Source organism: Anas acuta, chromosome 1 (assembly GCF_963932015.1).
Source record: "Anas acuta chromosome 1, bAnaAcu1.1, whole genome shotgun sequence".
NCBI classification, from domain to species: domain Eukaryota; kingdom Metazoa; phylum Chordata; class Aves; order Anseriformes; family Anatidae; genus Anas; species Anas acuta.
The window spans coordinates 2,040,313-2,056,862 of NC_088979.1; the positions used below are offsets into that span (position 1 = coordinate 2,040,313).

At 50.7% G+C, this 16,550-nt stretch overlaps 1 protein-coding gene across 2 annotated transcripts in view; it reads left to right on the top strand.

Moving 5' to 3' along the window:
* Positions 1-5,066: 5,066 nt before the first annotated feature.
* FCHSD2 (FCH and double SH3 domains 2) overlaps positions 5,067-16,550 on the top strand; it is a 138,075-nt gene continuing 126,591 nt past the window's right edge. The window contains exons 1-3 of one of the 2 annotated variants that reach the window (XM_068690802.1): positions 5,067-5,101; positions 5,135-5,283; positions 8,560-8,657. In XM_068690802.1, the coding sequence (XP_068546903.1) occupies positions 5,263-5,283; positions 8,560-8,657 (119 nt within the window). In that variant the 5' untranslated portion in view covers positions 5,067-5,101; positions 5,135-5,262. The remainder of the gene's footprint in view (positions 5,102-5,134; positions 5,284-8,559; positions 8,658-16,550) is intronic. The other variant, XM_068690882.1, reaches the window with a different exon arrangement.

A 16,550-nucleotide genomic window follows, 5' to 3' on the forward strand; every position in this document is an offset into this window, starting at 1 on the left:
ATCACTGGACATACTCCTCCTCTCCGTGGGTCCTCACTTTGCCTCCTCCCTCCGCTCCCAGCTCTCAGGATGGGAGACAGCAGCAGAAACAGAGGCTGTGCAAGGACTTACCTGGTTTACACCAGCGGGGAGAGGTCACCTCCACTTGGAGGCACCACGAGGGCCCTCCTGGATGGACGTGGAAACCGTCGTCCTCTCACACCAGGCTAACATCACGTCCTGCTCCACGGAAGCTGATGCTTGTGTTTGGAGTGGGCAAATGGCCAGCTGGTGGTGGAAAAACAAAACAAAAAACAAAAAAAACAGCGACCTGCCCAGCCTCTCTGCTCCGAAATATTTACTCGCTGGATGCGTTCTCGTGAAAACGAATCCCGGAGCCGTCCCCCAGGTATGGTAAATATTTACGAAGGAGGAACGGGGAGAGGCTGAGGGTATGGAGAACAAAGCTGCCTGGGTGTAGCGACGCTGCCTTCGCCGAAATGCGGTGGAACAAGCCTAAGCAGGACGTGGCAGGGCCACGCAGGCGCCCTCCCAGCCCGCGCTCGCTGCTCGGCCGGACCTCCGTCCCCGCTGGCAGTTTGGGCTCTGGGACGCTTCGTTCCACCCCAGCTTAACCTGGAGGAGGCTGAGTCATGCCCCGGGCTCCTAAAGAGCTTCTTAAAGTTTTATTCAACTGGCACCAGGTTATGGCAAGCTCCGAGGAGTGATTTTCCCCGGCTGGGGTCTGCTGGAGCATGCAAAAAGCATGCTATGCGGATATTATTTTACCTAATCCGTATAATCTCCTTTTTATGGCGAAGCCTGAGCTGTCTCAGTTGCTGAGGTGTTATCTTTTGCCTGCTCTGTAGCAGGCAAATCCGACACCAGTCAGATTTAATGCAGCTCTGTAAGGTGGGGAAACACAGCTCAGAAGCGAGCTGCGCGCTCAGCCCAGCGGTGGATCCGCTCTTCGTGGCGGCTGACACCTCTCGGGGAATTAAAAACCATCTTCCAGCCAAAGAAGCTTCACCTCTCAGACTAACTCTGGCTTACATAGGAGGCTCTTAATTAAGCGTTTCATCGCTAATTAAGGATCAGCCCTCGATCAGGACGCAAAGCGAAAGCCCTGCAAGGACGAGGGAAGGAGGCAGGCTCGGAGCGCACCGCTCCCATCCGCATCCCCATGGCACCCCCGCGTGGGGAAAGTCCAGAGGCTCCTCCAGCGGCCCCAAAACTCCGTTTTTTTGCCTTTTTCTGGGTCTGCAGGGCTTCCCGGGGGAAGAAACGACGAGGCCGAAATGGAGAAATTGGGGGAAATTCTGGGGGAAATGGTGGCTGCTCTGAGAAAGCTCTGCCGGGGCACGCAGCATCCCTGAACGAGCACTGGGATTTTTTTTTTTTTATTTATTTTTTGAGCAGTTAAAGCGTGGCCAGGACCCGTCACCCCTCCTGCTTTCCTGCCCTGACCGTGGCTGTGGGTTGAGACAGATTTTGGGGAGCAGGAGGGAACCCCAGCCTGAGGTCTGCACGGGGCTGATGGAGCTGGGTGGCTCCAGGCAGGGCGAAAAACCCCAAAAACCTGCCTCCATCTCATCAGAGCACCGGGATGGAGGGGAAAAGGAGGAGCCAGAAACATCTGGCAGCACATCTGCTTTGCTGCGTGGTCCCAGGCTCAGTTTTGGGATTTACCTGCTCTGCAGCAAGGTTGGCTCCTGCGCTGGCCAAGACACGGGCAGGGAAAGGGAATGGCTGGGACATCCCCCAGGGTACCACAGGTAGTTGTTAGGGATAATTTCATTTTTTTTGCTCATCCTTTCCTTCATTTTTATTTTTATTTTTATTTTTATTTTTATTTTTATTTTTATTTTTATTTTTATTTTTATTTTTATTTTTATTTTTATTTTTATTTTTATTTTTATTTTTTCATTTCCTTTCGTTTATTCATTTATTTTTGTCTAGCCATCCATAAATATAGGCATCTATCTATCCATCCATCCATCCATCCATCCATCCATCCATCCATCCATCCATCCATCCATCCAAGCTTTTTAATTCCTACATATTCCTATTTAACACAAAAAAGGAGGAAAGGATCCTGCATCCTCTCCGTGGACCAGGGGAGAGCTCGTGCGGGGCTGAGCCTCCCCCAGCTTGGGCTGGCGAGCAAATCCTCCTGCCAGGATGGCATCTGGCAGGATTTATTTTTACATTTATTTTTTTACATTTATTTTTACGTTTATACGTTATTTCCCTCTCTGCGAGGGAACGGGAAAACCTCTCCGCGGTGCCCGGGGCGATTTCCACGTTGGCTCCTCGGCGAAGTGATGCAGAGCGAGCCCAGATTTGGGGTGAAAACGCTGGGAACAGCCACATTTTGGTCTCCTTGGGGTTTCCCATGGCTGTGATGTGTCCCCTATTGCCAGAGCCAGACCAGGATTTGGGGTCCCTACGGATTTAGTACCCTACTTGGAGACCCCAAATGCGAGGAGATGGATTGTGTTGCTGATTTGGGATGAAGGACACCCCAAACAGAAGGAGAACCCAAACCCTCTTGCAACCGCCAGCTTCCAGCACTAATTATTCTGTTAAAGGCTCAGGAAATGGGTGCTAAGAGGTTGTGGGTGCTTTTTTTGGGGTATTTTGGGGTGTCGCTTCAGCTTTTTTTTTCCCAGCTGTTGGAGGAGAGCACTGGGTCTTGGCTCCAGTCCCCTGTACAAGGACACTGTGGGGGATTTCCTTCATTTTCCCTATTCTTGTAGCCCCAAACACCTCGCTCAACAGCTGCTGGAGCTTAAATCCTTATATATGGACTTATCTTGGTGAGTATTTGGGGCTGCGCCGCCTCCAGCCGTGCGGTCTTGACTGCCTCCAAACAACACGTGCCTGTCTGAAACAGCTCAACGACAGCAAAAAAGAAAATTTAGCCCAGAAAAAAAAAAAAAGGAAAAAAAAAGAAAAAAGAAAAAAAGAAAAAAAAAGAAAAAAAGGAAAAAAAGAAAAAGAAGAAAAAAAAGAAAAAAAAAAAGAAGAAAAAAAAGGAAAAAGAAAAAAAAAATAAAGAAAAAAAAAGGAAATTTAGATATGCAGTGGACATCGAGTATATCCCAAATTACTACTGGCCCTACAAAGACCCTGCCCCCATGGAAACCATCAGCGGGTTTGGGGCAGGCCTGATATCCCCAACCTGCCTGACCATAAATGAAAAATCTAGGGTTAAAATATGAGTTTTGAGCTAAGGGGGATTTCTCTCCTTATATCCGCGTCCCCGAACACCTTTAGGTGTCTGTAGGGAAGGCAGGGGTCCCTTCTGTGCGCTCATTGAATCCCTTCTGGGCATCCCCCCCGTGCAAACCCCATGCACCCCATAGCCCCTTTCCCCCCTGTGTACCCCTTGCGATCCCCCCCTGCACCTCCTTTGCAGCCCCATGCACCCCACAAGTACACCCCCTGCACCCCCGTGTGCCCCTCCCATGCACCCCCATGTGCACCCCATTTACACCCCTATGTGCACCCCATTTACACCCTCCACCCCATTTATTCGCCATGTGCACCCCATTTCTAACCCCACCCCAAACGGATCCCACATGGACCCCATGTGCACCCTACGTGAACCCCCCCACGCAATTTACCCCCCCCACCCCATGTGCACCCCATGCACACCCCCCAACCCCATTTACACCACATGTACACTCCATTTACCCCCCCCACCTCCACGTGCACTCTGTGTGCACCCCTTGATCCCATTTACACCCCATGTGCACCCCATTTAGCCCCCACATCCCATTTCCATCCCATGTGCACCCCATACCCCAATACACCCCATGTGCACCCCATTTACACCCCCCACCCCATATACACCCCATTTCTCCCCGGTACATTCCCCATTTCCACCCCACATGCACCCCATTTACCCCCACACCCCAATACACCCCAATACACCCCATGTACACCCCATATATACCCCATTTACACCCCCCACACCCCATGTGCACCCCATTTCTCCCCCCTACATCCCTGTTTCCACCCCATGTCCACCCCTACATCCCCATTCACCCCCCACGCCCCCCATTTATCTCCCACACCCCAATACACCCCATTTCTACCCCCTACATCCCCATTTACACCCCATGCACACCCCATTTACCCCCTGCACCCCATGTGCACCCCATTTCTTCCCCCTCCATCCCCTTTTACAGCCCATGTGCACCCCATTTACACCCCGCAACCCATTTACACCCCATGTGCACCCCATTTCTTCCCCCTCCATCCCCTTTTACATCCCATGTGCACCCCATTTACACCCCCCAACCCATTTACACCCCATGTGCACCCCATGTACATCCCCCCCACCCCATGTATACCCCTTTTTACACCCCCACACCCCATATGTACCCCATTTCTCCCCCCTACATCCCCTTTTACACCCTATGTGCACCCCATTTACAGCCCCCCACCCCATATACACCCCTTTTCTCCCCCGTAAATCCCCATTTCCACCCCACGTGCACCCCATTTACCCCCACACACCCCATACACACCCCATTTACCCCCCTACATCCCCATTTCCACCCCATTTCCACCCCTACATCCCCATTCACCCCCCTATGCCCCCCATTTACCCCCTGCACCCCAATACACCCCATTTCTACCCCCTATATCCCCATTTCCACCCCAATTGCACCCCATTTACACCCCATTTACACCCCCCACACCCCATACACACCCCATTTCTCCCCCCTACATCCCCCTTTCCACCCCCTTTCCACCCCCCTTTCCACCCCATTTCCACCCCTACATCCCCATTCACCCCCCACATTCCCCCCATTCCCCCCATTCCCCCCCCATTTCCCCCCTATTCCCCCCCATTCACCCCCCACGCTCCCCCCACGTGCTCCCCCCCACCCCTTTACAAGCCACGCCCCCTCCCCCTAAACCCCGCCCCCTCCCCTTTAGCCCCGCCCCCTCCCCTCCCCTCAGCGCCCTCTGGCGGCCGCTCCCCCCCCTCCCCTCCCCTCCCTCCCCTCATGGCCCCGCCTCCCCCCCCCCCCCCCCTCCCTCCCCCGTTCTATGGTGGCCGCTCCAGGCCGGAGGCCGCCGCCCCCCCCCCCTCCCCTCGGAGCCTTCCTCCTCCTCCTCCTCCTCCTCCTCCTCCTCCTCCTCCTCCTCCTCCTCCTCCTCCTCCTCCTCCTCCTGCAGCCGCCGCCGCTGCCGCCGCTGCTGCTGCCGGCGGGAGGGGGGGGGGCGGTGGCGGCGGGGCTGGATGCGAAGCCCCCGCGCAGCAACATGCAGCCCCCGCCGAGGAAGGTGAGGGGATTTGGGGGGGGGGTTTGGGGTTCTGAGGGGGGTTTGGGGTCTGAGGGGATTTGGGGGGGGGTTTGGGGTTTGGGGGGGGTTTGGGGGGTTTTGGGAGGATTTGGGGTTTGGGGGGCGGGTTGGGGTTTGGGGCTGAGGAGGAGATTTGAGGGGTTTTGGTGCTGAGGGGGGGATTTGGGGTTTGAGGGGGGATTTGGGGTTTGAGGGGGGTTTGGGGTCTGAGGGGATTTGGGGGGGGTTTGGGGATGAGGTGGGGTTTGGGGCTGAGGGGGGGACTTGAGGGGATTTGGGGCTGAGGGGGGGTTTTGGGGTTTGAGGGGGGTTTGGGGTCTGAGGGGATTTGGGCGGGTTTGGGGATGAGGTGGGGTTTGGGGCTGAGGGGGGGTTTTGGGGTTTGAGGGGGGTTTGGGGTCTGAGGGGATTTGGGCGGGTTTGGGGTTGAGGGGGGGACTTGAGGGGATTTGGGGTTGAGGGGGGGGTTTGGGGGGATCTGGGATTTGAGGGGGGATTTGGGGTTTGAGGGGTTGGTTTGGGGCTGAGGAGGAGATTTGGGGGGGTTTGGGGCTGAGATGGGTTTGGGGTTTGAGGGGGGGGTTGGGGCTGAGGGGGGGGACTTGAGGGGTTTTGGGGCTGAAGGGGGAGGATTTGGGGCTGAGGAGGAGTTTTTTGGGGATTTGGGGTTTGAAGGGGGGGTTTGGGGCTGGAGGGGGTTTGGGGCTGAGGAGGAGATCTGGGGTTGAGGGGGGGACTTGAGGGGTTTGGGAGCTGAGGAGGGGATTTGGGGCTGAGGGGGAGAATTGAGGGGATTTGGGGTTTGAGGAGGGGTTTGGGCTGAGGAGGGGTTTTGGGCGGATTTGGGGCTGAAGTGGAGACTTGAGGGGTTTTGGGTCTGAAGGGGGAGGATTTGGGGCTGAGGAGGGGATCTGGGGGGTTTTGGGGTTTGAGGGGCAGACTTGAGGGGTTTAGGGGCTGGGGGGGATTTGAGGTTTGAGAGGGAGACTTGAGGGGTTTTGGGGTTTGAGGGGGGATTTGGGGGGGTTGGGGCTGAAGGGGAGACTTGAGGGGGTTTGGGGGGATTTGGGGTTTGAGGGGCACTCTTGAAGGGATTTGGGGCTGAATAGGGGGCTTTTGGGGGGGTCGGGGTTTGAGGGGCAGACTTGAGGGGATTTGGGGCTCAGGAAGGGGTTTTGGGGCTCGGGGGGGACTTGAGGGGATTTGAGGTTGAGAGGGGGGTTGGGGCTGAGGAGGGCGATTTGGGGGTGTTTGGGGTTTGTGGGGGATTTAGGGGGTGATGAGGGTTTGGGGCTGGGTTTCCTTAGGGGGGTTCCTGGGTAGGTTTTGGGGCTGGGTTTGTTTTTTGGGGGGTCCTGGGTAGGTTTAGGGGACAGTGGGGGTGTGTGGGGTTTGGGGCTGGGTTCAATTTGGGGGTTTTGGGTGGGGTGTGTGTGGGGGTAATAGGGCTGAGTGGGATTTGAGGCTGTGTTTCAATAGGGTTGGGGTCTTGGGCAGATGTATGGGGGTTCCTGGGCTGACTGGGATTTGGGGCTGTGTTTAGGGCTTGGGGGGGACGGGGTCTGGCTGCATTTTAGGGCTGCGTTTGGGCATGGAGGGGAGATCCTAAATGGGATCCTATATGGGATTGGGGACCAGCGGTGCTGACTGCATTTTGGGGCTGCGTTTGGATGAGGGCTGGTGGGGCGTATATAGGGTCTGGCTGCGATATGGGGCACAAGGACGGGGTCTGTGGCTATGGGATCTCACAGGCAGGGAGATTTAAGGGACGAGGGGGGGGTCAGCGATGAATTGGGGCCGCATTGGGGTGGGCGAGGAGAGGAGGGGGCGGTGGCCTGCAAAGGGGGGGGGACAAGAGAGGGGTCTGCGGCAGAGGGGAGACCCCCCCGGCCATATTAGGGTCCGGGTGGCGAGGATGAGGGTGAGCAGGGGTGGCCATAAACCTGTAGGGTTTGTGGGATGGGAGCAAACCCCAAAAGGTGGCGGTAGCAGGGGAGGGTTTTCCGCTTGCTGCAGCCTGTGGGGTTGGGGGTGGTTTGCTTTTTGGGGGATCGGTGAGGGGGGGAGGTGTGGATTTGGGGTTTTTGGGGGTGGTTGGGGACCCGAGCTGCATGCGGGTGCTGGTATAGGGGACGGAGCGCTTTGGGATCGAGCTGCTGGGGACAGAGGGGGAGCCAGAGACAGCGAGCAGGGTATGGGGTTGGGAGCCACTAGGAGGGGGTGGGGGGGCGGTTTTAGGATTTTGGGATCCGTGCCTTTGGTCCTCATCATCGTGCCACCCCATTTGGGGTGCGGTGGGGTGGGCTCCCCCATTTTTTGGTGCGATTTCCCCCGGTTTTGTGTCGTCCCCTCCCCGTTTTTTGTTGTTTGGCGGTGCAGTGGCAGGGGGCTGGCTGCCGGGGAATCGTCGGAGCCGAGGAGGTTTTTTGCTGGCTTTTAGGATCTCGATTTCCTTTCCCTCCCCCTATTTGGGGAAGGGGATTTGGGGTCTTCGTGTCCCCCCCCACTGTGACCGCGAGGCGTTCCCGACCTCCCCGATGCGCAGGGGCTGCGGCGATGCCTCCAAGCCAGCAGGAGGATCCCCTGTCATCACCGAGGGGTTTTAATGCCCAAATCTGCTTTTTTTAATAAAAAAAAAGAGAGCAAACAGCCCCATGGGGTCGTTCTGAACCCAAATACCCAAATCCTTCCTGCTACCTGCCAGGAGGTGCCCGGCTGATGGGATTTGGGTTTTAATGAGCACCAAATTGCAGCAGCCTCTCTGTGAAGGGTTATTTGGATGCGGCGTTGAGAACCACCTTGATCTTTGGGCTGGCTTTAAAGGAAATTCTTTAAATATCTTTTTTTTTGAAATCTTAATTAATTTTAAAATTGTTTAATTTGCTCCTAAGCACTAAACATACACGCGCCGTCGATTTTCCCCCCCTGTAACCCAGATTTTTTTTATTTCCAAGCTTTTTTTGTTCTAAAAATCCATCGGACACTCCTCGTCCTCACATCTTTCAGAATAAAATGGCATTTTCATTAATTTTGGGGCCTACGTGTGAGATTTTTGCGGGGTGTGAGCCCTCTCAGGTGGCAGCGTGCGTTGAATTCAGCCTCTTTTCACCCTTCCTTCTTCACTCTGTGCCTTAGTTTTGCCCCTAAACGCGTGATTTCAAAATAAATGAGGGAAATCAAATCTTAATGGGAAAAAAAATATGATTTAAACTCTGCAGAAGATGCACATGGTCTGTTTTGTTGGTTTTTTTTTAGGTGAAAGTCACACAAGAGCTAAAAAACATCCAGGTCGAGCAGATGACAAAGCTTCAGGCCAAGCACCAGGCAGAATGTGAGCTCCTCGAGGACGTCAGGTAAGGCTACGGAGAACCGCGACCGAAATTCCCTTTAAGATCCAGCTTTTTTGGAAGAGCGCTGGAGTTACAAAACTTCAGGAACTGACGATGGAATTTCCTCTTTGGATTTCCTGCTTTCAGGCTGTTAAAGTTTTGACACAGCTGGAAATTATAACTGCAGCTAACACAATGCAAACACTTTTTTTTTTTTTTTTTTCCTCTTCGCTTCAATGGGGGAAATGTGTTTGTTTTTTTTTTTTAAAGAAGTCACAAATAACACAGAAAAAGCACTTTTTTTTTTTCAGCAGTGCTTCTCTGTGTAATAGACTTTGATTTACTGCCCGTAAGAGGCTGTTACAATTATTACGGATGCATTAAAACCACCGATGATTTACATCTCGCTAGAAAGAGCTTTGAACAGCACTTTTAAATAGATTGCCTTTTTTTTTTTAATACCAGAAACTTGCGAGATATTTGCATTTATGATTTAAAACTCGGTGCAGTAGGGGAAAATCTGCATTACGTCAGCGGCGTTGCGTTATTAGTTTTTTATTATTCATGCTAATTAATGTGATTGGTTCTCTTTAACTTCAAACTTTGCCTTTAATGAAATAGGGTGGTAGTGGCTACCCAGGGTTAGGTGGAGGATTACTGATTGCGTTTGGAGAGGATCAAATTTTAGGAATTTTAGGGTTTTCTGTCAAGTATTCGGTCGTGGGGCTGCTGCCGCCCTTCTCTTTTTGGCAGCGTGTATCCCACACTTTAATGAAATGAGATTTTGTGCCTTATATTGCCATCTAAAATGCAAATGTGGCCGCTCTGAGAGCTGGCGTGCTGTTTGTCTCACTGTCACAACGCCCTCCCCTAATAAATCAGAGGGACAAGGCTCTTCCCTCCCCTGTTTGCCTGCAGTGGATATCAAAACCCTTTTTTTTTTTTTTTTTTTTTGCAGGGGAAAGATCCCGGCCTTCATCTCCTTAGATCAAAATTATCGTCTGTGCAGTGTTTTACCAGCAAATGCTGAGTAATAAGCAACAGATCTAAGGAATTTCCCCCCCCCCTGGATAGGAGATTATTTTTAGATGATTAGGGCTGGGTCCCGTTGCTCTACTCCAGGTTTTGTTAGCGTTTCCTATCCTTCAGGTGCTCATAATCACTGCAGCCTGTCTGCTGAAAGCTGCCCTGAACCTGTGGATATAAAAAGAGGAGAACGTGAAAACGTTGCCTTAAAATATTTGCCTTCAATGCGACTTGATTTCTGATGTTAATTTGTGGATTGAGCCATGGGGTTAGAATATTTCATTCATTGATGTGCTCACGAAACGTCCGTAGTCTCTGCTCGGTGTTCCAGCCTGTGTTTGCACAAGCACTGTGTGATTTCAGGGATTTAAGCACTCCCTAAACGTGGCGTGATGCGATAGGAGGTGGCAGCTCCGTCGTGTCCACGGTTCCTTCGGATAGCAGGTGGCAGAGCGCGAGAAAACGGGGGAATTGTGGCTTAAAAATGATGGCTGGGAGAAAAAAAAAAGGATCTGAGGTTGTGGTGCTGGGGCCTTTTCCATTTGAAGACAGCTGAGGAGGGTTTTAAAGATGATGTGACGTTGGTCTGTGTGTGTCAGCGGTGGGAGAAGCTTGGTTTCAGCTTGCTCATCCCATTCCTCGTGTCCCTGTAACTACTGCGTTGGCTAGAACCATGCACAGCATCCTTTTGTCTCCCGAACGAAGACTTCTCTGCATAGAAAGCACCCTACTGCTATCCCAAAGTCTTAAATTCCACCTGAATCCTGCTTTTTTACCAAAACTTGAGGGATTTGGGGTCCTTTTGCGGCCCCGTTTGAGCTTTCGAGCGCGGGCAGGGCACAGCCTCATGCTGGTTTGTGCTGCTCTGAGCTCCGCTCAGCTGCTGGAGTAGCACCGGGAAGCTTTGCATGCGTGGTTTGCAAGTTGGTGATTACAAATTCATATTTCCAAATGTGAGCTTGCTACAAATAATTATTGTATATATTAGCCTCGAAACGGAGGCGTTGAAATCGTGTACACGTTATTTATAAACCCGAGTGTCTGTCTGGGCTTTAACGCTCTTCATTACATTTTTTTAATATCATTTTGGGCCGGTTTTATACCAAACTTCAAATATTCTGTCCTGAAGACGAGATGCAAAGGAAAAGATCAGAAAGTTCCCTGATGAGTTCCAGCAAAAGGCGTCCATTGTCTGGCGGAGCAGGAGCGGATGACTTCTGGCAATGCCCCAGATCATAAACATACTTTTCATTCCAGCAGCTTTGATATATTTTATTTTATTTTTTTTTATGCAAAGCTGAGCGCCGGATTAAATGGTTGTGGTTGGAAGGCTTAAAGTGTGCCTTTCGGAGGGGATGAAGCTGCTGGTTACTCCAAACTGGGTTCTTCAGGTGGAACCAGATTTTTCTCCACAGATGCTTCGTCTCCTGGAGGGTTGCGCATCCCCCAAACCACCGTGTTTAATTAAATCTAAAATACATCTTCTTTTCCAGCGTTTTGCATGCCGAGGATGTAGCTCCGGGTCACGGAGGCTGGGAAGAAGAGGCAAAGTATTTTGCTTGTGGAAATCAGACCTACGATTGGCAAAGCAAGTAGCTGGGTTCAAAGCTTCCCGGGGTGTTGGACAACCTTGGGCACAGCCTAAAATTCTCAGATTCATCTAAAATTTGCATCATCCACAGCAGTCCTGCGAGCTTTGTTGCGTTTTGACAAGGCTCTCGTGCGAAACGCGTTGTGAAATGTAGGAGCGAATGGGTTTAAAAATACTTTCCTGTGTTTATAACCTCGGCGTGGCTCTCTGCGCTGTGTTTCTCCGTGCTCGGTGCCGGGGAATTCGTGGAACGAGCGCTTCGGGATGCTTTCGGGATCCTTGGCTCGGCTTTAGGCATGGCATATGTTTATCTTCTCGAGCTCCCTGCAGCCAGCACCGCCTTTCATGTGGTGGATCCGCGCTGGCGTGACTATAAAAAGATCGCCCTTCTGCAGCCGTGATGGAGAAAGGTGCTTTTTTCCCCCCAAAAAAAGGTCAACCTAAGCTTTCTTGCTGCAAAATGGGCATCCTTTGAAGCTTCTCCATGGCTGGAAGGACTTCTTTGGTCTGTCCACCCTTAGCTTCTTCTAGGGAGCAAGTTCATCTCCTTTCCAAACGCCAACTGGGCTGTGAATGGCTGAATTTCTCCGAGGTGTTGGCACTCTTCCTGTATTTAATGTTGGCTTCAGACATTGCGTTATTTAATTGGTAAATGTAAAGATCTCCACGTGATCCACACTTGGGTTTGGGATTTCTGTGAGGTCCGTGCGTGCTACGGGCTCCACGAACTTGGTAGGTGATGCTTGCTTCACCTTGGATGTCATCCCAAGGCCTGGCTTCCAGAAGAACTCCTCGAACCTCTGCAGTTTTTGATATTACGTTCTCAAAAAGTCTTTTTTTGTCTTCTTTCCTTGCTTTCAAGCTTTGCCAGCGTACATGAGACTGTGGTTACGTGGCAGTTTTAATCCGCTCTAACGTCTGGGCTGCTGCTCTTCTCGCCAACTTTTTTTTGCTGTCGCCCTGTAGGATCGTAGGGATTCTCCTTCTGGGTGAGCCGTGTGGATTTGGGATTCCACCCCCTTGCAAACACACCTTTCCCAGTTTTCGTCCCCAAAATGGGACTGCTTGTAGGTAAATCCATCCCCCGGTGCTGCTGGCTGTGTGGCTGTGTGAGCATTTCTGCTAGTGGGAGAGAAATGAGTGGCTGGGGAACCAAATTTAATTCTTCCTCAGTTTCAGCTAGATGCCTGGTGCAGAAGGACTTGCCAAAATCATAGGCTCATGATCTTTGCGTGTCCCAGAGATGCTTGCAAATATGTTCAGGTACTGCCTATTCCTTCTGCTCTTCTGTCCTTGTGGTTCCTCCCTCCTTAATTTCTCTTCTCATCATCCAGTCCAGCATCTATCCTCTACATTCATTCATCTTTTTTTGGTTAAAGCCACCTTCTCCTCTAAATTTCCCTGTCCCTTGCCTTTTTTTCTGCTGCCTTGCCTTCGTGCAGCGTGTGCTCTCCTCCAAAGGTCTGCCCTCTGAAGGTCGATCCCTCCTTCCAACCAGGCAACTTATTATTTTTTTTTTTTTTGTTTTCTCCCCTGTTACTTTCTTTACCCAGTTCTGATTGTGAATTTTAATTACTTCTTGGCTGTCACATCTGTTTCCGAGGGGATTTCATTTGTGCTCCCGGTACGAGGACAGCACTTGGACACCTCTAACATCACTTCCACACCTCTTAACATCTTGTCTCGCCTCTGCCCTAACAAGCCTGGGTGAACAGGATGGATTTGAGGAAAAAAATACACACAAAAAAGGCAAAAACAAAGAAAAAAAACAAACCAAAACGTGAATGAATGTGTGCCTGCAGCTAGCTAGCTGGTGCTAGTTGGAACGTGTCCTTTTCTGGACCGAGTTAGGCTCTCCCTAGCCCAGCTGCGTGTGACCTTTTGCTGTGAATATACTTTGTACTCGCCCGTGGAATTTGCCTGAGCTCCTGGAATCGTGCTGACTGCAGCGGTAGGTTCCTGATAAGGTTTATGGCAACGCTCACTGGAGGAGAAACCAGCCCCGGTTCCAGTTTTAAGCACGACAAATCAAATATTTGTCAGCCCTGATTGCCTTGAAGTCTTGTTGCAGTGCAGGAGGTGCTGCAGGAGGAGAAGGAACTGGAAAAAGAGCTGGAAAATAACCTGTATTTATATGTATGGACACTAATATGTACTAGGATCCCCTCGGAGATCCTGAAAAGTTAGGAGAACTTTCCTTTTTTTTCCCTTTTCCTGCCCCGAGGGGAGGTGGTGGTGAGGAGCTCGCCTCGTCCCGTGCTTCCTGCTCCCCAGCTGCAGGGAATGCAGTTTGCTTGCAGCCTTCAACCCCATCCTAGGCTTCAGAGCAGGTTTGCCTCTGGCTAGGGGGTATCTGATAAAGCCCTTTTCTAAATTCCTGTTCAAAACTTCCTCGCTGCAATGGCTGGGAGGCTTTTTCATAAAGATGCCCTCGTTTTTTCCCCTTCGTACAGCTCAGAAACTCATCCTTCGCCGTCACCTTTCCCTTCTCCTCTGAGTTTCTTGCTCCATCCAGCAGACCTGATGTCCGTGGCGTTATTTAACGAGGAGCAGGTTCTCGTTTCTGCACCTCCACAAAGCAGAAAACAGCAGAGGTACGAGGAAAACTCAAGAACACAGTACAGAAAATATATTAGTTTTTAATTTGACTCGCTTGGAAAGGTTTTCCTTGCACAACCATTAGATGTAGAGGATCTAGAGGCTTTTTTATTTTTAATTTCTTTAAATCCTGCAATTTTCTTCGGAGTTGAATGCATTTCTTTCCTCTCTGGGTGATCTTTCTCACCACTAGTGCCTATTGCAGTACTGTGAGGGTTTTTCTCCTCCTCTCTCCGAGCTCTCTTAATTAGTTGAAGACAGGCGGCATAATTCTTCGCTGGAGTACTCGTGCGGCAGAAATTTCAGCTTTTTTTTCCTCTCCAAAGCTGGTGGTTGTTGCTTCTGAATAATATTCCAGTTCAAGATGCCACAGGATCTGCGGTCTGGGCACGTTACCTGTAATTAGGCAGTTATTTAATGAGATCCTCGCATTCTTGACGGAATTAAAAAATCTGGTGATGTTTTGACTGGAGCTGTTTGAGGGAAGTTTGGAATGCATTAAAAAAAAAATAAAAATGTTGCCTACTGGGTGTGGAAGTCCAAGTTTTGAGTAAAATAAATAAGTTTCAGTATAAACATAGCCACAGTGTAAGGATTCAAGCCTATTTTGGCACAGCGAAATTGAGAAATGGACCACACTCCCTCTTTTTTTTTAATCCCTGGCGTATAAAACGCAATGGATCTGCTGTTTCGATATTTCTGAGTAGCTTCAGAGTTTTTTGGTGAGCTGCTGGAGGTTTGTTGTTAATGTCCTTTGTATTTTTTATAGCAGAAGCAGTGATTTCAGAGAGCACCGATCCACTTCTTACCCGTGTCGGGAAGAAAAATTAATATTTTTCCCCACTTCTTGGCTTTAAGGCTCGCATATGAATGAGCTCTGGTTTAGGGACGCGGTGCCAACGCTCGCTCTGGAAGCCTGAATTTCAGGGCTCGTTTCTTTACGGGCTTTCAGGAGAACTCCAGCCTTTAGGACGTGTTTGCCTTGGAAGATAATAAAAAGAGGATTCTGCTGCTGGTACAATGCACGGCTTGTTTGCTAGGCGCTGCGCTGTCAGTTTGGACTGAACGCCTCCTTTTTCGGAGGGATTTCTTCACCTTTCAGGGGTGGTGGTGGTGTTTTTCCTGCTGGATTTTACCCCGGTATCGTTCCCAGCAGGGTTTTCCTTGGCAGAGCCCTGGAGAAGCAGCGGTGGCAAGCTGGTGGTGTGACCGTGCAAGGAGGAGCTGACGCTCAACCAAGCTACCTGGCTGTCTCAGAATATGGCACAGGCAATTTAAAGGAACCCCAAACCCTTCCTGGGACCCGTTGGACCAAATCCTATAAGCAGGGCTTTTCCCTTCGAGGGTCTGGGCGGTTTTAATCCCAGCCCCTACCTCCGAAACCCCACGTGGAAGTGGAATGGGAGGCGTCCAGGACATCCCACAAACGTCACGGCACTGGAAAGAGGAAGGGCATTCTTATCATTCCAGACGCAATCAGCGTAGCCTGCCTTAATTCCCTACGAGCTTCTGTCATGTTCGTTTCATCTCGTTTGGTGGGAAAAAGGTGAATTTGGCAGCTTTCACATCCTCTGCCGGTGGCGCTTCGAGCGGTTTTTGCAGACGGGGCTTTCAGCCTCCCAGCTAAACCTGCACGGAGGCTTCGTAAACGGTGCCTGCAAGGTCAGCCTGAGTATCTCCAGAGAAGGATATTATATCTATATTATTATTATATTATAATATATTATTATACTATAATAATAATATAGAAAGATGCCTCTGTCCTAAGGGGCTTGCATGATAAGAAGGGGATAGCTGTCGCTCCCTCTGAAGTGGTTATATTTTAACCAAAAGGTCTAACCGGGCTCTGTCTGTGTCTCATCTCACAAAAGCTGCCTCAAATTGTGTGAATTTCCTTTTTAATATTTGGATTTGACGCGGCTCCAGGAACTCGGGATCAAAAGGGAGCGGCCGGTCCCGTCTCCCGTCGGGACTTGAAATCCTTTGTGCCTGTCGAAGGCGAGCGAGTGGGAAGCTTGTCCTGACAACTGAGGGAAGTGGTGTTATCAGATCGCACCTCCCCTGCTCGTGGTGGAGGTGAAAGCAGAGAATTTTTGGGGGCAGAGGCTACGGTAGGGTGGTTATCTGACTACAGCATCGCCGGGCACCCCATCCCGGCTGCTCCCCGAGGCCAGCTGCTGCTCCTGGGGGGCTTTTCGCCTTACGTTGTGGCTGTCAGTTCAGTTTTCTGATGACTAAGACAAAAAAAAATAACAAAAAAATATATATATTAAAGTCAGGGAGCTTATTTAATCTTCCAGGTCTTTCATTCTGTATAAAAGCACACACAAAAAAGATGTTTTGTGCCCGTATTTGTAAAAATGTGCTGTAAAACCCCATCAGCTTCAGCACGAACCGAAGCAATTCCAGGCTGGGTGCTCCCAATGAATTACAGTTTTATAATTGCTCAAAGTAGTGGGGTTTCGTGCGTGTGCTTTATTAGGTTTTAAAGTTTTAGCAACAGCTTGCCACAATGAATCAGAGAGTGCATTAAGTTAGTCTTTTGATTGAATTAATGCTGGTAAGAGTTCAGTTGTATTACTTGAGAAATAAATGCAATTTTGCCATTTAATGCTTGAGAAAACTAACTAAAACTATTGAAATCTATTTTTTTTTCCCCGTGTGCTGCAGTAAATGTGGATGCTATCCCTAGATTTGCCCAA